The sequence below is a fragment of the Artibeus jamaicensis genome, unplaced genomic scaffold (genome assembly GCF_021234435.1).
Source record: "Artibeus jamaicensis isolate MK-2021 breed Jamaican fruit bat unplaced genomic scaffold, CSHL_Jam_final contig_2259, whole genome shotgun sequence".
NCBI lineage: Eukaryota > Metazoa > Chordata > Mammalia > Chiroptera > Phyllostomidae > Artibeus > Artibeus jamaicensis.
In genome coordinates, this window is record NW_026521468.1 from 2260617 (window position 1) to 2281756 (window position 21140).

A 21140-nucleotide genomic window follows, 5' to 3' on the forward strand; every position below is an offset into this window, starting at 1 on the left:
GTAGTTAGCTCTGTATTCCTTCCGTCCTCCCCCCAAAAGTTACAAATAATGAAGGCAGTGTCTCTGCATCCCCTCAAATCAAGGTTTTCTTCTGGTGGATGTTCATCCCAGAGCTTTGGGATCGGGGGTCAGGGCACAAGGGGAAATAAAACGAGAGTGCGTGTCCCGAATTTCCCGCAGATCCGGTGGGGCGCTGAGTAATGTTGCACTTCCAGTAATGGCCAGCAGGGGCCGTCAACAGCTATCCCGAGTCCACCTTCTCTGCCCTTGCTCGCTCTGACTCCTCTCCCCACGCATCCCCTGCAACGCACCGGAGTCCTGTTCTGAAAGCGTTTTCACGCTTCATCTTAGCCAGAAGGCCGAGAAGCGACGAAGACTTTTTCTATTGGCTGTACCTCTCAGTAAAAAAAAAGTTTGGAACCTTCGATGTATGTTTCTGCATGTTTATGTTTATTTATTACTATACCAGTGCTGTTGAACTAATATGTATACTGAAAAACATTCATACACAGAAAAAGACTTTTAAGTTGGTTACCTTAAAACTATAAATAGAAGTTCCGATATTTTGTTAGCACACCCCGAAGGATTACCTAGGTGCCTCCCCACACTGGAAACCATTTTTCTAAAGGAAAAGCCGCACCTCCCCCCTTAATCCCAGCCTCAACTCCGTACAGGCAGCTCTGCCTCCCCTCCAGGACCAAATCGAAGCCCCCCCACGTCGCCCACCCCGCCCACCCTGCCAGAGGACCAGGTGTCCTAACCCCTTGCTCCCCTCGCAACCTCATAACTGCCTGAAATCCCCCCACACCACCACCTCCCGCCCGTCGCACACCAGCCTGCTTGTCCCCACACTCCACTGCTGACCTAGAGGATGAAGACTCAACACCTCTCCCAGAAGCAGCCTCCTTGCCCTCCCCCCGCCACCCTCCAATCCTAGGCTCCTGGCTCTACTCCCACCACAAAACCAGGGGGGTGGGAAGTTCCAGAACTAGACAATTTCGTGTTGAGATGGTGGTCTGGCTACATTGTGTGTGTGCTCTATAAAGATCGTATTTATTTATTTTTAGACAGAGGAGAAGGAAGGGAGAAAGAGACAGAAACGTCAAAGTGTGGTTGCCTCTCACTCGCCCCCTACTGGGAACCTGGCCCACAAGGCAGGCAAGTGCTCTAACGGGGAGTTGAACTGGTGACCCTTTGGTTCCCAGGTTGACACTCAATCCACTGAGCCACACTAGCCCGGGCCCACTGCTTAGATTTACATTCTTCAATTTTCAAAAAGCTTATTCAGAATCCAAAATTGTATCCTACCACTGCGGACCACCTCTCTGTGCCCTCACCATCATCGGGAACTGCCACTTGTGAGCACCCTGCCAGGCAAGGTCCCAGCCTCTTCCCGTGTGTGAATTTATTTCAGCCCCATAACAACTTGCTGACATGGGGAATACCATTTACCCCACTTTACAGATGAAGAAACTGGAGCACAGAGAGGTTAAGCAATTTTCCCCAAGCATTACTCTTTTAAGTGGTAGAGCTGGGATTTGACCTCAGGTCCCCTGGCCTCAGGCTCTGCTGTACGTGCTGTGCCTCACTTCATAGGGACTATTATTAGCTTCATTTTGTAGATGAATAAGCCGGAGGTCAGAGGAGATCGACGACTTCCTCAGGATCATGCAGCCAGCAAGTGGCAGTACAGCTGGGCTTGGTAGGTTAGGGTAGTAAAGAGATTTGCTTCGTTTTCCACCAATTATTCTTTAATTTACAAAAATACAGCTCACAAAAATGGCTGAACTGATATAACATTTAAATGTGACTTCATTTAAGAGCATGCATGTAATCATCAGCATTTAAATATAAACTCCTAGAAACTATTTGTAATCTCACTAATCCTTAGCTGTTACCCATCACAGTTTAATTAATCTTGAATTTATCTAGACTTGATTAAAATGGTTTTACTAATGCTCCCTGAATCTTTTATTAACTTGGCATCAGAGGCTGGACTGGAGGACAGCTTAGCAGCTGCTGCAAGCCGCTGGCAGGGATGCCTTCACGCAAGAGCCTTCTGGCTCTCAGAGACCTCCTGCCTCCTCCAGTGCTGAAAACGTGGCCATTCGGCCTTGGTTTTCTCATCTATAAAATGGGAGGTTGGGGCATAGGGACTCATTCACTAAATTCCCTCCCACCAATCCATGTACCCAAGGAGACGACTTTCCACTCGGTTTATAAAGGAGGTAAAGATCCCTTCTTTCCAACAGAGACTTACGAGAGGTGGCCTCTTGGTAGTTTTTCTTTTTTTTTTTCTCTAATACTCACCCAAGGATATGTTTTCATTGATTTGAGAGAGAGGAAGGGGGTGGGGGAGAGAGAGAGAAAGAGAAACAGCGCTATCGGAGAGAAACATCGACCAGTTGCCTCCCCCTATGTGCCCTGGTCCGGGATTAAACACGCAACCCCAGGAATGTGTCCTGACCAAGGATCAAACCTGCAACCTTTTTGTGTATGGGATGACCTGCCAACCAACCGAGCCACCCGGCCAAGGCTTGGTAGATATTTCTGAAACTATTGCTTATTCCACTCAGTAAATACCTACTCCCACTGCTGTGAACTTCTTAGCGACAGTGACCGCATCTCACTGCCACTGTAACTCCCGCACCCAGCACAGCACCAGCCACCCAGGGTGCTGGGTCAACACCTGGAGCGGACTCTGGGGGTGGGGCTGCATAACGGTAGTGCAGGGAGCTTTCAGGTGATGCCAATGTACAGCCGAGGCGGGAAAAAGGTGCATGGATGGGATTCTCAGCAGGAGATGTGGCCCATGGCCCTCGGTGTTAGATTGTGTGCACTGCAGAGAGGACCCGAGGCAGCTGGGGACCTAGAAGGCACTCGGGGCAGCAGAAGGAGCTGAGGGAACCTGAACAGAGGGAGACGAGAGGGCCCCTCAGACCAAAAGATGGAAAGAGGCCTCCAAGAGCTGAAGGCTCCGTCCGTGCCCCTCAGCGCCTGCTCTGAGAAGGGTGCTTCTGTTTAGTGCCCAGGGACTTGAAAGCACAGAGAGGCAGGTGACCCAGAAGCCCTGTCCACACCCAGCTGGGGGCTCCAAAGTCTCACAGTCCCTGGTACAGCATCTGATGCTGTCAAAGGGAGTTAGCTCTGTCCCCCAACTCCGGGGAGGCTGTCCTGTCCTTGAGAAGGGATGTATAAGAACATCTGATCAACATGTGCATAATAAAAGGTGTTTATTTTCATGAATTTGCAATTGGACAGCCTTGGACTGTCCTGGAAACAATGTTAGAGACGGCCCAAATGGATTCCAACTGAATAGGGCTACTACAATCAGTTCTGCCCAAGGACACAAATTTGGCAGTCGAACCAGCCGGGATGATTTGGTCCATGCACGGCTGTTTTTCCCTAGAGAGCAGTTTCCTAGCAGCTCAAGTAGTTTGAGCTGCTCAGTCCCAGGAGTGGAAGGGCTCACACGTGTTGATCACCTGCCATGTGCCAGGAGCCGGCCAAGGACTCACGCTACGTCCTCACGCTTGGTCCTCAGGCTCGGTCCTCAGGGCAGTCCACACTGCAGGTGCAGTCAGTTCCATTTCACAGACGAGGACACAGAGGCTCAGGGGACATAATGTCCCCTCATCGAGGTCACACAGCCAGGAGGTGGTCAGGTCAGAATTCCTACCCAGAAGCCCCTGCTCTTCCTCCTGTGCCCCTTCTGGGGGTGGGATGGGCGGGAGAAAGCCCCGCCCACCTTTCACAGCCTCGCCCCCAGGAAAGCAGCAATAGTGAGCAGGTAGAGGGGCCCTGACGGGCCACACAGCCAAAGCTCTGGGACCTGAAGCAGCCCAGAGCCTGAGTTCGTCCCCCAGGCAGCCAAGACCCACCCCCCTTCAAAGGCTCTGCGGTCACCCACCCCCAGGGGCTCCACAGTGGCTGGGCGGGGTAAGAAGCTCTCCAGGCTGCGCAGTACGGCCTGCACCTGAAGGCAGGAACCTCGACCTCACCCCTGCCTGGTGCTGGCAAGCCTGAAGGGCAGGACTAAGGGTGCGGAGGCCTCGCAGCTGCTCAGCAGGGAAGGGAGGCGCCCTGGACCCAGCGGGATGGGAAGGCCTGGGCCCTCAGCATAGCCCCCTCCCACCTCTGAGAGCAGCCCCTGGGAAATCACGGCCCCCTCCCAACGCAGGTGGTGGTCTCTCCTTAGGATCTGTAGACTTGAAGGAGAAAGTCACCCTGCTCCCCAGTGCCTCCCCGCTTTGCCTCCCACGCCTCTGGGCCCCTGGCAGGACAGCTGGAAGTCCATGTACCTCCACCCCCACCCTCTCCCTGTACCTAGCTCCCAGGTTACAACACAAGGGCAGGGTGAGGAGGCCGAGCTGGGGGCGGGCCTGCGAGGGGAAAGGGGCACAGATCCGGAGGAATATAAAGGGCTTTGGCAGTCCCAGCCAGAGGTCCCATCCCTGCACTGCGCTGCACCTGCCCAGCGCCATGGTAATGTCTGCTGAGCCCTGTCAGCTGTTCTATCCAGGACCTTCGGGTGGAGGCTGGCACCAGATGCCCCTCCCCAGGGTGTTAAGGGCATGAAGGACTGAGGTCAGGGCACCCCCCTCTGCTAGTCTGGTGGCCAGGACAGCTTTGGGGTTTTCCTCTCCCTGCCTTGGGTGGTGGGGATGAGGGGATTTTCTGAGACAGTTGAGTCCTCAGGGGCTCAGGGCAGGGGCGGGGTTGAATCACCTTTACCAGCTTCCTGGGATTTGAATTGCTCTGTGTGCCTGGGTGTGTTTGCACAGGGTTCTGTACGCATGGCTGGGGCTGTGGATGTCAGTGCGTGTCATGTGTTAGCAGTCCTTCACCTCACATGTGTTATTTAGCACCTGCTGAGTGCCAGGCACTGTCCTAGGTTCTTGGGACACATCAGTGCACCAAACAGGCACAGAACCCAGTTGTAATGGTGCTCGTGTGGGCAGGGGCCACTTAGGAGGGAGGAAGGCAATTTAAAGCAGCATAGGATGTAGGAAGTTAGAAGGTGCGATGGGCGGGGTGGGGGAGGAGCAGAGCAAGATGAAGGGACGGGTTGCAATTTTATTTTATTTGTGTTTAAGGATTTTTTAACTTATTTTTAGAGAAGGGGGAAAGGAGGGAGAAAGAGAGGAGAAACATGATGAGTGAGAGGCAGATAGGTTGCAATTTTAAATAGGGGCGTCAAAGTAGGACCCCCTGGAAGGTGAGTTGAGGCCTGGAAGAGCCCGGGAAGTTGGCCTTGAAGATACCTGGAGGAGGCGTCTTCACTGAGAAAACAGCATTCTTTTTTTTTTTTTTTGAGGAGCAGCCAGGGGGCAGAAGAGGCTGGAGTGGGGTGAGCGGGGTTATGGAAGAGATCAGTGAGGTTAGGGGGACGACCCACAGCTGTAGACCTTCCCTACGTGCCTCGGGGTCCATCCCAGGTCTCGATTTTCCTGGTGCTTTGTGCGCGTCACTGTGCAAGTGCGGGGGTGCACCACCCGGCCCCGGTACCTGATGTCCCTGACGGCGCGCGTGCACCTGTGTACACCCCAGAGGCAGATACCACCCTGGGTCTCAGCGGCCAGGGACCCCTGCTCGCCCGCCCTCCAAGCCTCGGAGAGGCGGGCCTCACTACACTGCCCCAGACTCGCTCTGCTCCTTCCCCCTCCAGACGCCGGCTCTGCGCTGCGCCTGCGCACTGGCCCTGGTGTGCCTGGTGATGCTACTGCAGGGGCCGCAGGGGGCCCTCGGGGAGGAGACGCAACTGCAGCAGCCAGGCGGGCTCAGGGCGGCCTATTGGCTGAGCACCTTCGGCCAGTTCAACAAGTACTTTGAGAAGCTCTTCCACGGCAGGTAGGCGGGCGGAGAGCCGGAGGGAGGGAGAACAGGGGGCGGGGAGGGACAGGCGCCACCTGCCCCCCACACCTCGCCGCTGCGCACGTCGGCGCCCCACGACCTCTGCTAAGACGTGTTCCCCAGCTCCAAGTCTAAGGACACCAAGAAATCTAAAGACGTTAAACACCCCAAGAAAACCGCGAACAGCACAAAAATCCCATCAGCGAACACCACGAACCCCCCTCCGTGGAGCCCCGCGAGATTCCCCCCGTGGAATTCCACCACCCCACCACCACGGAACCCCGCGGACCCCGGACCGTCGATTTCCTCCTAGGGCCCCAGGTGGCACCAGTCAGGGGCCTTGGAACGGGGGTGGGGGTGGGGGTGGGGGCAGAACGGGCGGGAGCGAGAGGAAGCCCGTGGGGGGAGGGGTGCGAGGAGATACCAGAGCCACGGGGTCTTCCTTCTCCTGGCCTGGCTTTTGCCTCCAGATGTCCCGCTCCAGTCTGCCCGCCCACCGACCCCCTTTATATTATGAGAGGGCCCTACTCCCCCGCCCCCGTGAGAACAATAAAGAGAAATAGATTGCCTATTGCTTCCGTGACTAATGTGGGCCCTGGACAGGAAGGGCCCTACTCGCCTGTCCTTCAAGGGAGAGAGCACCCTGGAGCTCCCGCTGAGAAAAAGACCTGGGCTGCGCGGGCTTGTGCCTCCTCCCCGCAGCCCGTGCCCCTCCCCCACACACATGCCCACTGCCAGGGGCTCTAACCGAGAGGGAGAACAGAGTGACAGTCAGGTTCCAGCGACCTCGGAGGAGGGGCTTCAGCCAGACGCCGACCCCAAGTTTCCACACAGAGCAGGGTGGCCTCCCTGAGGGCGCTGGGAAGTCGGTGCTGGTACAGGAACCAGCGGCTACAGCGCCTCTGCCCGCACCTTCCGTGCAGATCCTGAGGGGCTGCCTTTGCCTCCTGGCCCTCTCAGCCCCACTGGAAGCGAGCAGAGCAGGGGAAGGCGTGGGAGCCCAGCCAGGCCTGTCTCTGCAAAGCTGGATGGGAGGGTGGCATTCGCAACTGGGAGCTAGCAGTTAGCCAGCGTGGAAGCAGATCCAACTCACACGCAGGTGTGTCCTGAGCGGGGCCCTAATTCCTGACCCTGGGACGTACCTACACCTCTCCCTACCCAGTACCCATCCCCTTAGTTGCCAGAGAAGATTCTGGGGTGGGACTTCAGCCTCCACCGTCCAGACCCAAATTCTGATCTTCTGCTGAAGCCGGCCCTGCTCCCAGACAGCCCTTGGACTTAAGAACCAGCCTGAGGCCTGCATTTGTCTGGTATCTGCATGCTCTCCAGAGCTTTGCCTGGTAGGGCCTGGTCCCACTTTCAGGTCATTGGCATGCACCAGCCACAGCCAGGACTGGAGGGGAAACACAACGTGGTATCATTGCCAGGGGGTCGGTGTGAGAGGCTGAGCCCAGGAGAGTGGACCCCTCTGTCCACCAAACTCACAAGCCCCATCTCTGTAGACAGAGCACGTGGGGCAGGCAGGAGGGGCCATTCCAGGAACCAGAGAAGTTCTAATTCTCTCACTTCTTTCTCCCCCCACCACCGTCATTATTGCTTATCCACAGGTGCTCCTAGGCCTGGAAGAGGGGAGAGAGACAAGCTCCTCCCTCCCAGTCTCTCTGTCTCTGTCTCTGTCTCTCTCTGTCTCTCTGTCTCTCTCTCTCTCTCTCTCTCACACACACACACACTTATTATGCAGGTGCCTGAGAAGGGCCCAGCTGTTGACGGCCCCTGGGATCTACGGGGACTCCTCAGGGCAGCCTCCTTGGAGCGGGACCTCTTCTGAGCCCGCCCAGCGCTGGAGTGTGGAATGGGCAGATCAGCCTCCCCGCTGGAACTTGAATCCCCACAACCAACCCCCCTCCCCGCCACATCCCGCTGTTTGAATAGCTCTTTTGCCCAGGAGTTCACACCCTTTCAGGACAAGTTATTTCCAAGTTTCTGGCTCTTCAAAGGTATGTCCTGTAGTCACCTAAAGCTGCCTTCCAGAGACCTCCCCTGGGCCTGTGTGTCCTCCCTCCCTCCAGGCTTGAAGACAGAGCACATTATCTCCCTGCTCCTCTTTCCAGCACAGTCCTGGAAACTGCTGGCTGGCTGGTGGCTGCATCACAAGTCTGCCCCTCAGAAGCTTCCAATTCACAGCACGTTGACTCGGGTCAAGAGCCCTGCCAGAATTTTGCGTGCATTATATCATGCCGTGCTCTCTACAACCCATTTCACAGACTCGGAATCCGAGGCTCAGGGAGGTCCTATCCCTGCCCAAGAGCACACAGGCGGGGGGAGTGGCAGATCCATTTGGGCCTGGGCCCAGCTGACTCTGACACCCAACATTGGGTCCCTCTGTCGGACTGTCCTCTGCTCTAGGACCTCGGACCAACTGCTGGACCTCTGAGAGCCCTGGCTGCCTCCTCTGGAGCAAGGATACCAGTTACCACCCTCATGGGGCTGCTGACTGGGCTAAACGCCCCTGGCACACAGTAGGCTCCTTTTCTGGACAGTCTGCACAGGCTATCATCTCGAGACCCCTCCCCTTCACTGCCTCCCCTCCCCCTTTCCCTCCTGATCCTTTGGCTACTCCTGTCCCCACCAGAGGTCCACAGAGAGAGGCTCCATCTTTGATTTGCTTTATTTAGCCTGTGTGGGTGTAGGGCACAAGCTCTGGCCAGAGCCAAGGGTGTGGGGGCAGAGTTGGGCCGGGGCCTGGCCCTGGAGAAAGAGGAGGCATCACATGTCCGTCTGGCCCAGCTCCCTGCGGGGAGAGGGCAGAACACAGCAGCCTGAGCCAGCGGTGCTCACAGCCCAGGAGACCTTAGACCCACCCAGGGTCCTTGTTCTCCTCCCCCAACCGTCACTCACCCCCACACCCATATCAGCCCCAAGGAACTGGCACACAAGACAGAGGACCAAACTTACCTGGGGGCAGCTCTGTGGGGGGCCCCCCACTCCAAGTTCTGTGCGTCTTCTTCGTCCCTCTTCCCATACCTAGGAGGGGAGCGGCAGCTGGGGCAACCAGGCACTGTGCCAGGTGCCAGACCACCTGCCCCATTCCTGCCCTTGGGCACCATGCTGCCAGGGGCCCAGGGTCCGGGCCTGGTCAGTGGAGAGGTTCTGCTCCCCCAAGAACTTGGAAGGGGAAGGAGCCGGGGCCTCGTGCCCGATCTCACACGCACCTGGGCCTGGTCCGCATGTTGATGTACCTCCGGAGCTCTTCTGCGTACTTGGCCATCTGCTCTGGCGTGGCATTGTCCCCTGGGTACTCTGGCTCCACCAGGGTCCCACAGTCACCCAGTGGCGGCTGCAGCAACAAAGCCACGCAGGCGGACAGGAGCAGCAGGGAGAGGCAGTGGCGAGCGGAGGCCATCTGAGGGGTGAGGAGGGGAAGGGGATGTGGAGGCGGAACCGAGCCCACCTGCCCAGCCCCTTAGCCATGAGGCATCCCTCCAAGCCTGGGGACGAGAGGGCAAAGCAAAGAGGCGCTGGACCCGACCACCCACCTCCTTTCCAGTCTGCGATTAGAACAAGGTAGAAATGGGGGAGAGGCCTCAGGGAACTGGCAATGTGGAAAGGGAATGGAGCCCTGGCAAGGGGAAGCCCACTCTCCAGCTGGTGGCCAGGAGGCAAAATTAGAACTGAGGTGCCTGGGTTCAGGGAAAATGGGGGTGCCAACTTATGCCAGCCACTTCCGAGCCCCCATTGCAGGGAGTGATAAAAGCCGGCATCAATGGTAAAGCCTTGAGTTCTCCCGAGTGCTCCCAGCACAGTCGCCTCGCTGAGTCCCTCTAACAACCCATTTTACAGACTCGGAAACTAAGGCTCAGTGCTATTAAGTGCAACATAACTAGTCGGTGGCAGATTCAGGGTTTGAAATAAAGTCTAACTTCAAAATGGGGACTCTTTTTCAAAAGATCACACAGCTATCTCGGACTCAAGTTCTGGCCTACAGTCCAAACCCCACTGATCCCCGCTGCCCACAACCCCCACCCAGGAACCTCCACGCATCCCCGGCTCTGTGCCCCTTTCCTGCCCCAGGCCAAGGAGCAGTAAGCGGCTGTGTCTGCTGGACACACAGAAACCTGAGAAGGGAGCAAAGGACCACTGACTCCTGATGCCGAGGTCCAGCCACAGCGGGTCAAGGGGTCCCACAGGTGAGGGTAGGCGTCGGCGCTGGGTAACAGACGACAACACGCCTCAAAGAACAGTGAAGCTCTGTTCCATTTATTGCAAATACAAGCAGGTTTTTATATTTTAATTTTAGGTAGTGATTAACATTTGCAGGTGTATAGCATGATCAGTTAAGCAGAAAAAATCAATACAAAGGTAACCAGGAAAAGTACAAGAATTTCCATAGTTTCAATTATATTATACAAAAATTGTTTTGACTAGGAGAACCATTAATCAGACAATTTGAAATAACTCTATGTACAGAGTTTGAATATCTGATTGTTTATTAAAGGTCTAAAATTTGGCATGAGGCAAAAGGTACGTTAGACCGAGCAGAGGTTAGGAAATTTATTATAAGGCCTTCGTGATGTCTAACTTAGCTATTTATCTTTCTGTCTAAAATGTTTCTCTATGTACTATGAACTTTAACTCCTTGGTAATTATATCTATGTGCTTAGTTTATAGTATCTAACAAGCTTCTCCTGTTTCTTTGCCTACTAAATTCTAATTAACATATATTCCTGTTCAAGGTAAAGGAGGGGCTGTTACTCCAACAACTTTTAGATATTCAGGGGCTATTTTATTAGAGGGGATTAACTTGGGGGAGCGCTCTGGGTAATTCTGGCTCCCTGCTGCCTAGTATTAACTTGTCCTGCATCTGCTTAACTGGGTCAGGGAAGGAAATACTCTTCCCCTTGGACTCACTGGACATTGTGGGCCTTTCCTCCTCTGGGCCCCCAGAGAGGGTATTATTTTGGGGAAAGGCCAAGGTGGCATAGTTCTCAATCTGACCTAGTTGTTGATCAACTCTGAGAATGGCCATCATTTCTAGGAGATTCCAAATGATCAGAAAAGTAAATGTCAGAATACCAAGAGACAGCAAGAACAGAATCAACACTATATATCCATTTATGCCTCGTCCTCCAGGCCTGAATATGCTTCTTTGAAGCCATATTCCCCACACTCGGACTTTGCCAGACAGCATGGTTGGAGCTGGAACTGGACGTGGCAGGGGAGGGCAAGAATAGTATGGGAAATACAGAATCTAAAGAACTTGAGACACGTGGTCATAAACTAAAGGGGGGATGGTGGGGGAGGGGTGTGCAGGGTGGAGGGGAATGAAGGGGGGAATAGAACAACTGTAATGGCATAATCAATAAAATATATTTAAAAATAAAACAATAATAAAAGTCCACTTATTTTTCAGAAAAGAAGGAAAGAAAGAAAAAGGAAAGGGAGAGGGAGGAAGAAAGGGAGGGAGAGGGAAGGAAGGAGGAAGATAAAAAGGCAGAAATGGCAGAATGCAGGAAAGCTGTCATCAGGAGCGTCCAGTTGTCCCGTCCCTGGAGTTATGGACTCAGTACTTTCCCATCAATAACAGGTGGCTGCCTGTGTCCATCCAGCCCCTCCAGAGGTTGAGGTCATACCATGTGACCCCCCCATCCCAAGTCTCATTGGTGGACTCCTAGGGTGACCCAAGGGCACCAGGCAAACAAAACTCACTCCTACCAGGTATGATTCCACAAACTTAGAGATCCTCAGACCTCTCTCTTTGAGCAAGGTCAAGTTCTCCACTACACACACTGCTCTACAGCTGAATAATATCCCAGTGTGCGGGTAGACCGAGTTTTATGTATTCCTTCAACCATTGGCAGACATTTGGATCCTTTCTGGTTTGTGGCTGTTACAGCTGATGCTGCTGTGACCACCCGTGTCCGAGGGGCTGTGCGGACACACCTGTTCATTCTCTAGGAGCGGGACTGCTGGGTCTACGAAAACTCCCCGTTGAGGACCTGCCGAGGGAATGGACAGTGTCAAACACGACAGCTGGCCGCCAGGACCAGACACAGCAAGCTGAGAATCTCAGATGAGTCCCCTCCATTACTGGCACTCTCTCTAAGGCAGACTCTAAAACCCGAGAGTATGCCTCCCGGGCCGTGAGCTGCTCTCCCGGCGGTGGGAGAGTTGAATGAAATGTAGGCCTCCTTCCTTGTGCCATAATAAAACCATCAATGAACCCCTTAGCTGCCAAAGACACCAAAATTATTCCGGTAATTCCGGATGCCATTCCAAACGTCCCTCAGGCTGCTGAGAAACTTAGCCGCTGATCAAACAATGTGGAGGCTGGACAAACTGAAGTTCTACAAAACCGTGAAAACGAGTCTGTGTAGCTCCACTGAACTTGACTGAGAAGTATTTCTCCGTCGAGGAAGATCAAAATGTTGTGCCAGAAACTACCTCTGAAGGGTATGTGCTCCAAGTTCAGAATAGCACCCGACATCTTTAGCTTCTTTTAAAAAACTAATTAAGTTATTTATTTTTAGAGAGAGAGTAAGGGAGAGAGAAAGAGAGAGAAACATCAATGTGTGGTTGCCTCTTGCAGGCCCCCCAAAGGGGACATGGCCCACAACCCAGGCATGTGCCCTACCTTGGAATTGAACTAGCGACACTTTGGTTGCAGGGCCGCACTCAGCCCACTGAGCCACACCAGCCAGAGCTAAGAACTCTTTTTCCGAGTGGTTTGTGCAACAGCAGGGACGGACCTGGAGGGTATTCTGCTAAGTGAAACGAGCCACTCAAAGAAAGACCAATACCATATGGTTTCACTTATATGTGGAATCTAATGAACAAAATCGACTAACAAACAAAAGAGAAACAGACTGAAAGACACAGACAACAGACTGACAGCTGTCAGAGGGGAGGAGGTTGGGGGCGGGGCAGAAAAGGTGAAGGGGTTAAGCAAAGGGAAACAAACCTCACAGACCCACCACAGTGCGGGGGGGTCACCAGACGGAAAGGGGGTGGGGCAGGTCGAAGGGGGTGAAGGGGGATCAGTGGTGATGGAAGGAGACCTGACTTGGGGTGACGAACACACAATATACAGATGATGTATTATAGAACCATAGGCCTAAAACTTATATGATTTTATGAACCGACGTCACCCCAATAAATGCAATTTAAAAGTATATTTGTAAAATTAAATAAATAAAAGCAGTTTGTTATCACAGCAATTTTTACAACAGAACTAGCCTTGATCCGTTCCACACTGCACATACTGTATGAAGAAACTCCTCTGTACAGGTCTCTTATCTCCTTGTGGAATTTCGTACCTGGCCATGTCCTACAAATAAAGATTAAATTGCACTCTTTTCATTACTTAAAAAAAGAACGAGGGTGGCCTTCTGAACTGTCCCTCTAACTTCACAGAGTAACACATGCTACAACATGTATGAACACGGTAAGCGAAAGACCACGCGTCCCATGGTGGCATTTACACGGTATGTCCAGAACAAACATGTCTGTTCACAAATGGTGCTGCTGGTTGGCTGGGGCTGGGGGAACTGGGAGGCGACCTCTATATTTAAATGTTTTTTAAAGAACCTTCAGAATGTTCTAGAAGTGATTGCGGTGATAGGCACATAGTCCTGTGAACATCCCAGAAACCAGTGAATGGCACACTAAGTGGGTGAATTGTACAGATGTGAATTAGTCTCCAAAAAAACCTCTTTTGAAGCTACCAGAAGAGGGACTTTGTGGCATCCACTGGTGTGTCCCCAGCGCCTGCAATCCCCCCGTTGGGGACAGGTGCTCTGTAAACACTGTGCGACAAAGATGTCAGGTGACCCTGGGAACTGAAGCGGGCCCCCAAGGACTGCCAGGCTGGAGTTTTCCAGGCTACTGGCCTTTGCAAAGACAAGAGCTCTTCCCAGAGTCCCGCACCTTCACTCTGCTTCCAGAGGCGAGAGGACGAGAGGTGATGGGTGAGGCCACTAAGAAGATGAACACACCGGGTCCCAGGCCTCGGGACAGCCCCTCCGGCTTCCCAAGGGTTCCCCCAAATCATCAAAGGGACACGTTGAGACTCACAGACTCAAGGGCAGTGAGGAGGGACCCAGGTCTGTCTCCTTCAGGGGAGTCTTCGGACCTGGGGAAAGGGGTACTGGACCCTCTGACCAAGCTCAAGAAGGAAGGACCAGCCCAGGTACTGACTTCCCCTTTCTCTCTGAGGCCCCCTCATTCCTTCCCAGGCACCTTCAGCCCCAGCTGGGGGGTGATTTGCCCTGCCCCCCCCAGCCCCCTTCAGAATGAGCAACGAAGTAAAATCCACTCTCTGATTCTACATATTCTGTTTCTCAGGCAAGACAGGGAACCTGTGTTTGCTCAGCTAACCCCAGGCACCTCGTCCAGTCCAGGCACTGGGCAGTGTCTGTGGGACACGCAGCGAGTGAACGAGACACGCTTCCCTCTCCTCGCCTGGAGTTCAGTCTGGCACAGGAGCCAGACCTGGTGTCGCCTGGCAGAAGACACTGTAACTGCCATCACAGCCACAGAAGCAGAACAAGAGCTCGACCAGCCCAGGGCAAGGCAGGGAGGGGACCGGGGAGGCCTCGCAGAAGGGGCATTGCCAGAAGTGGGTCCCCGGTGGGATTTCGCCGGGCAGAGAGTAGAAGCAGCTCACCCGACACAGAAGAAACAGCGTGAGCCAAGGCTGGCGGCGTGCGGACGGGGGGCTGCTCAGACCCCTGGAGCCCTGGAGGGTCAAACGGGCAGTGAGGCTGGAATGACAGCAGGAGACGGAGCCAAAGGGAGTGGGGGGGAACCCAGACATCCCGACCGGGGATGATGGACAGACTGTGGTCCGTCCTCACCCGGGAACCAGAACAAACCGCCCACTGAAGAGCACAGGGAAATGTCAGGAACATTGGGCCTCGTGGAAGACGTCAGGCGGAGAAAGAACATACTGTTTGATGCCATTTATACGAAGTTCTAGAACTGACAAGACTGATCCGCAGAGATCAGATCAGCAGTTGCCTGGGGCCGATGGACCGGAAAGGGGCGGGAGGAGGGAACTTGCTGGGATGACGGAAATGTTCTGGACCCACTGCGGGATGGGAACTTATTTTTCAAAACCTATCCAACTGTGTACTTCAATTGGGCACATTTTATTGTGTGGACATTATGAAGTTGATTTAAAAGGGTCTCTTTTACCTGGCTGGTGTAGCTCAGTGGATTGAGCACGGGCCTGGGAACCAGACAATCGCGGTTCGATTCCCAGTAAGGGCACATGCCAGGGTTGCAGGCAGGTTCCCTGCAGGCCAGTTCCCAACAGGGGACGCACGAAAGGCAACCATACATTGATGTTTCTCTCCCTCTCTCCTTCCCTTCCCCTCTAAAGATAAATAAATAAAATCTTAAAAAAAAAAAAAAAAGGGTCTCTTTTAAGGCTGAGGTCAAACTGTTAAGGACTTTAAACGCCAAGCTAAGCACTTGGGGTTCTCGAGGCCAAAGCTGCAAGCGGGTCCATAATTGGAACTCTTTCAGGAATGGGGGCGTCACCATTGAACTCATGCCTAAGTGGAATAAACGACAGCCTGTTTGCTGAGATTTGGGGTCCCTAGATCTCTAATAGACCTCATACTATGAATTTTCTAATTTTATTTTTATTTTTTGATGAAAACATCAATATGTGGTTGCCTCTCACACACCCCTACTGGGAACCTGGCCCGCAACACAGGCATGTGCCCTGACTGGGAATCGAACTGGCCACCCTTTGGTTCAATTCACTGAGCCACACCAGCCAGGGCTGTCTGTCCCTTGGGGTTTTATCATAGAAATCTCATTTCTTTTTGTGGAGGCGCCTGGCTCCATGGAAATGCAGTCCTGGTCTCCCTTGGCTACTGAGCCACCCCCTTCACGTCGGCAGCACCGACACCGAGTCCCTCGCTCCTTTTTCTGAGACACAGGTGGAAACGAGGAGAAAGAGCGCTCCCCCAAGGAGTGGAAGGGCTCACACGTATCACCTGCCATGTGCCAGGAGCCGGCCAAGGACTCACGCTCGGTCCTCATGCTCGGTCGTCAGGGCAGTCCACACTGCAGGTGCAGTCAGCTCCATTTCACAGACGAGGACACAGAGGCTCAGGGGACATAATGTCCCCTCATCGAGGTCACACAGCCAGGAGGTGGTCAGGTCAGAATTCCTACCCAGAAGCCCCTGCTCTTCCTCCTGTGCCCCTTCTGGGGGTGGGATGGGCGGGAGAAAGCCCCGCCCACCTTTCACAGCCTCGCCCCCAAGAGAGCAGCAATAGTGAGCAGGTAGAGGGGCCCTGACGGGCCACACAGCCAAAGCTCTGGGACCTGAAGCAGCCCAGAGCCTGAGTTCGTCCCCCAGGCAGCCAAGACCCACCCCCCTTCAGAGGCTCTGCAGTCACCCACCCCCAGGGGCTCCACAGTGGCTGGGCGGGGTAAGAAGCTCTCCAGGCTGCGCAGTACGGCCTGCACCTGAAGGCAGGAACCTTGACCTCACCCCTGCCTGGTGCTGGCAAGCCTGAAGGGCAGGACTAAGGGTGCGGAGGCCTCGCAGCTGCTCAGCAGGGAAGGGAGGTGCCCTGGACCCAGCCAGATGGGAAGGCCTGGGCCCTCAGCATAGCCCCCTCCTACCTCTGAGAGCAGCCCCTGGGAAATCACGGCCCATTCCCAATGCAGGTGGTGGTCCCTCCTTAGGATCTGTAGACTTGAAGGAGAAAGTCACCCTGCTCCCCAGTGCCTCCCCGCTCTGCCGCCCACGCCTCTGGGCCCCTGGCAGGACAGCTGGAAGTCCATGTACCTCCACCCCCACCCTCTCCCTGTACCCAGCTCCCAGGTTACAACACAGGGGCAGGGTGAGGAGGCCGAGCTGGGGGCGGGCCTGCGAGGGAAAAGGGGCACAGATCCGGAGGAATATAAAGGACTTTGGCAGTCCCAGCCAGAGGCCCCGTCCCTGCACTGCACTGCACCTGCCTGGCGCCATGGTAATGTCTGCTGAGCCCTGTCAGCTGTTCTATCCAGGGCCTTGGGGGTGGAGGCTGGCACCAGATGCCCCTCCCCAGGGTGTTAAGGGCATGAAGGATTGAGGTCAGGGCACCCCCCTCTGCTAGTCTGGTGGCCAGTACAACTTTGGGGTTTTCCTCTCCCTGCCTTGGGTGGTGGGGATGAGGGCATTTTCTGAGACAGTTGAGTCCTCAGGGGCTCAGGGCAGGGGCGGGGTCGAATCACCTTTACCAGCTTCCTGGGATTTGAATTGCTCTGTGTGCCTGGGTGTGTTTGCACAGGGTTCTGTACGCATGGGGGGGGGGGTTGTGGATGTCGGTGCGTGTCATGTGTTAGCAGTCCTTCACCTCACATGTGTTATTTAGCACCTGCTGAGTGCCAGGCACTGTCCTAGGTTCTTGGGACACATCAGTGCACCAAACAGGCACAGAGCCCAGTTGTAATGGTGCTCGTGTGGGCAGGGGCCACTTAGGAGGGAGGAAGGCAATTTAAAGCAGCATAGGATGTAGGAAGTTAGAAGGTGCGATGGGTGGGGTGGGGGAGGAGCAGAGCAAGATGAAGGGACGGGTTGCAATTTTATTTTATTTGTGTTTAAGGGTTTTATAACTTATTTTGAGAGAGAGGGGAAAGAAGGGAGAAAGAGAGGAGGAGAAACACGATGAGTGAGAGGCAGATGAGTTGCAATTTTAAATAGGGGTGTCAAAGGAGGACCCTCTGGAAGGTGAGTTGAGGCCTGGAAGAGACCGGGAAGTTGGCCTTGAAGATACCTGGAGGAGGCGTCTTCACTGAGAAAACAGCATTCTTTTTTTTGAGGAGCAGCCAGGGGGCAGAAGAGGCTGGAGTGGGGTGAGCGGGGTTATGGAAGAGATCAGTGAGGTTAGGGGGCTGACCCACAGCTGTAGGCCGTCTCTACCTGCCTCGGGGTCCATCCCAGGTCTCGGTTTTCCTGGTGCTTTGTGCGCGTCACTGTGCAAGTGCGGGGGTGCACCACCCGGCCCCAGCACCTGATGTCCCTGACGGCGCGCGTGCACCTGTGTACACCCCAGAGGCAGATACCACCCTGGGTCTCAGCGGCCAGGGACCCCTGCTCGCCCGCCCTCCAAGCCTCGGAGAGGCGGGCCTCACTACACTGCCCCAGACTCGCACTGCTCCTTCCCCCTCCAGACGCCCGCTCTGCGCTGCGCATGCGCACTGGCCCTGGTGTGCCTGGTGATGCTACTGCAGGGGCCGCAGGGGGCCCTCGGGGAGGAGACGCAACTGCAGCAGCCAGGCGGGCTCAGGGCAGCCTATTGGCTGAGCACCTTCGGCCAGTTCAACAAGTACTTTGAGAAGCTCTTCCACGGCAGGTAGGCGGGCGGAGAGCCGGAGGGAGGGAGAAGAGGGGGCGGGGAGGGACAGGCGCCACCTGCCCCCCACACCTCGCCGCTGCGCACGTCGGCGCCCCACGACCTCTGCTAAGACGTGTTCCCCAGCTCCAAGTCTAAGGACACCAAGAAATCTAAAGACGTTAAACACCCCAAGAAAACCGCGAACAGCACAAAAATCCCATCAGCGAACACCACAAACCCCCCTCCGTGGAGCCCCGCGAGATTCGCCCCGCGGAATCCCACGACCCCACCACCACGGAACGCCGCGGACCCCGGACCGCCGATTTCCTCCTAGGGCCCCAGGTGGCACCAGTCAGGGGTCGTGGAACGGGGGTGGGGGTGGGGGCAGAACGGGCGGGAGCGAGAGGAAGCCCGTGGGGTGAGGGGTGCGAGGAGATACCAGAGCCACCGGGTCTTCCTTCTCCTGGCCTGGCTTTTGCCTCCAGATGTCCCGCTCCAGTCTCCCCGCCCACCGACCCCCTTTATATTATGAGAGGGCCCTACTCCCCTGCCCCCGTGAGAACAATAAAGAGAAATAGATTGCCTATTGCTTCCGTGACTAATGTGGGCCCTGGACAGGAAGGGCCCTACTCGCCTGTCCTTCAAGGGAGAGAGGACCCTGGAGCTCCCGCCGAGAAAAAGACCTGGGCTGCGCGGGCTTGTGCCTCCTCCCCGCAGCCCGTGCCCCTCCCCCCCACACATGCCCACTGCCAGGGGCTCTAATCGAGAGGGAGAACAGAGTGACAGTCAGGTTCCAGCAACCTCGGAGGAGGGGTTTCAGCCAGACGCCGACCCCAAGTTTTTACAAAGAGCAGCCTGGCCTCCGTGAGGGCGCCGGGACGTCGGTGCTGGTACAGGAACCAGCGGCTGCAGCGCCTCTGCCCGCACCTTCCGTGCAGATCCTAAGGGGCTGCCTTTGCCTCCTGGGCCTTCTCAGCCCCACTGGAAGCGAGCAGAGCAGGGGAAGGCGTGGGAGCCCAGCCAGGCCTGTCTCTGCAAAGCTGGGTGGGAGGGTGGCATTCGCAACTGGGAGCTAGCAGTTAGCCAGCGTGGAAGCAGATCCAACTCACACGCAGGTGTGTCCTGAGCGGGGCCCTAATTCCGGACCCTGGGACGTACCTACACCTCTCCCTACCCCGTACCCATCCCCTTAGTTGCCAGAGAAGATTCTGGGGTGGGACTTCAGCCTCCACCGTCCAGACCCAAATTCTGATCTTCTGCTGAAGCCGGCCCTGCTCCCAGACAGCCCTTGGACTTAAGAACCAGCCTGAGGCCTGCATTTGTCTGGTATCTGCATGCTCTCCAGAGCTTTGCCTGGTAGGGCCTGGTCCCACTTTCAGGTCATTGGCATGCACCAGCCACAGCCAGGACGGAGGGGAAACACAACGTGGTGTCATTGCCAGGGGGTCGGTGTGAGAGGCTGAGCCCAGGAGAGTGGACCCCTCTGTCCACCAAACTCACAAGCCCCATCTCTGTAGGCAGAGCACATGGGGCAGGCAGGAGGGGCCATTCCAGGAACCAGAGAAGTTCTAATTCTCTCACTTCTTTCTCCCCCCACCACCGTCATTATTCCTTATCCACAGGTGCTCCTAGGCCTGGAAGAGGGGAGAGAGACAAGCTCCTCCCTCCCAGTCTCTCTCTCTCTCTCTCTCACACACACACACACACACACACACACACACTTATTATGCGGGTGCCTGAGAAGGGGCCAGCTGTTGACGGCCCCTGGGATCTACGGGGACTCCTCAGGGCAGGCTCCTTGGAGCGGGACCTCTTCTGAGCCCGCCCAGCGCTGGAGTGTGGAATGGGCAGATCAGCCTCCCCGCTGGAACTTGAATCCCCACAACCAACCCCCCTCCCCGCCACATCCCACTGTTTGAATAGCTCTTTTGCCCAGGAGTTCACACCCTTTCAGGACAAGTTATTTCCAAGTTTCTGGCTCTTCAAAGGTATGTCCTGTAGTCACCTAAAGCTGCCTTCCAGAGACCTCCCCTGGGCCTGTCCCCCCTCCCTCCAGGCTTGAAGACAGAGCACATTATCTCCCTGCTCCTCTGTCCAGCACAGTCCTGGAAACCGCTGGCTGGCTGGTGGCTGCATCACAAGTCTGCCCCTCACAAGCTTCCAATTCACAGCACGTTGACTCTGGTCGAGAGCCCTGCCAGAATTTCGCGTGCATTATATCATGCCGTGCTCTCTACAACCCATTTCACAGACTCGGAATCCGAGGCTCAGGGAGGTCCTATCCCTGCCCAAGAGCACACAGGCGGGGGGAGTGGCAGATCCGTTTGGGCCTGGGCCCAGCTGACTCTGACACCCAACACCGGGGCCCTCTGTCGGACTGTCCTCTGCTCTAGGACCTCGGACCAACTGCTGGACCTCTGAGAGCCCTGGCTGCCTCCTCTGGAGCAAGGATACCAGTTACCACCCTCATGGGGCTGCTGACTGGGCTAAACCCCCCTGGCACACAGTAGGCTCCTTTTCTGGACAGTCTGCACAGGCTATCATCTCGAGACCCCTCCCCTTCACTGCCTCCCCTCCCCCCTTTCCCTCCTGATCCTTTGGCTACTCCTGTCCCCACCAGAGGTCCACAGAGAGAGGCTCCATCTTTGATTTGCTTTATTTAGCCTGTGTGGGTGTAGGGCACAAGCTCTGGCCAGAGCCAAGGGTGTGGGGGCAGAGTTGGGCCGGGGCCTGGCCCGGGAGAAAGGGGAGGCAGGAGGCCGCATCACACGTCCGTCTGGCCCAGCTCCCTGCGGGGAGAGGGCAGAACACAGCAGCCTGAGCCAGCGGTGCTCACAGCCCAGGAGACCTTAGACCCACCCAGGGTCCTTGTTCTCCTCCCCCAACCGTCACTCACCCCCACACCCATGTCAGCCCCAAGGAACTGGCACACAAGACAGAAGACCAAAC

General features: G+C 55.6%; 1 protein-coding gene across 1 annotated transcript; it reads right to left on the reverse strand.

The window, feature by feature from the left end:
• Positions 1 to 8804: 8804 nt before the first annotated feature.
• Positions 8805 to 9256, reverse strand: LOC119041795 (pancreatic prohormone-like). Its single transcript, XM_037135197.2, has 2 exons — positions 9066 to 9256; positions 8805 to 8877 (listed from the first exon to the last, which is right to left on the reverse strand). Exons 1-2 carry the CDS (start codon positions 9254 to 9256, stop codon positions 8805 to 8807), a joined length of 264 nt encoding a protein of 87 aa, XP_036991092.2.
• Between the last annotated feature and the right edge of the window lie 11884 nt (positions 9257 to 21140).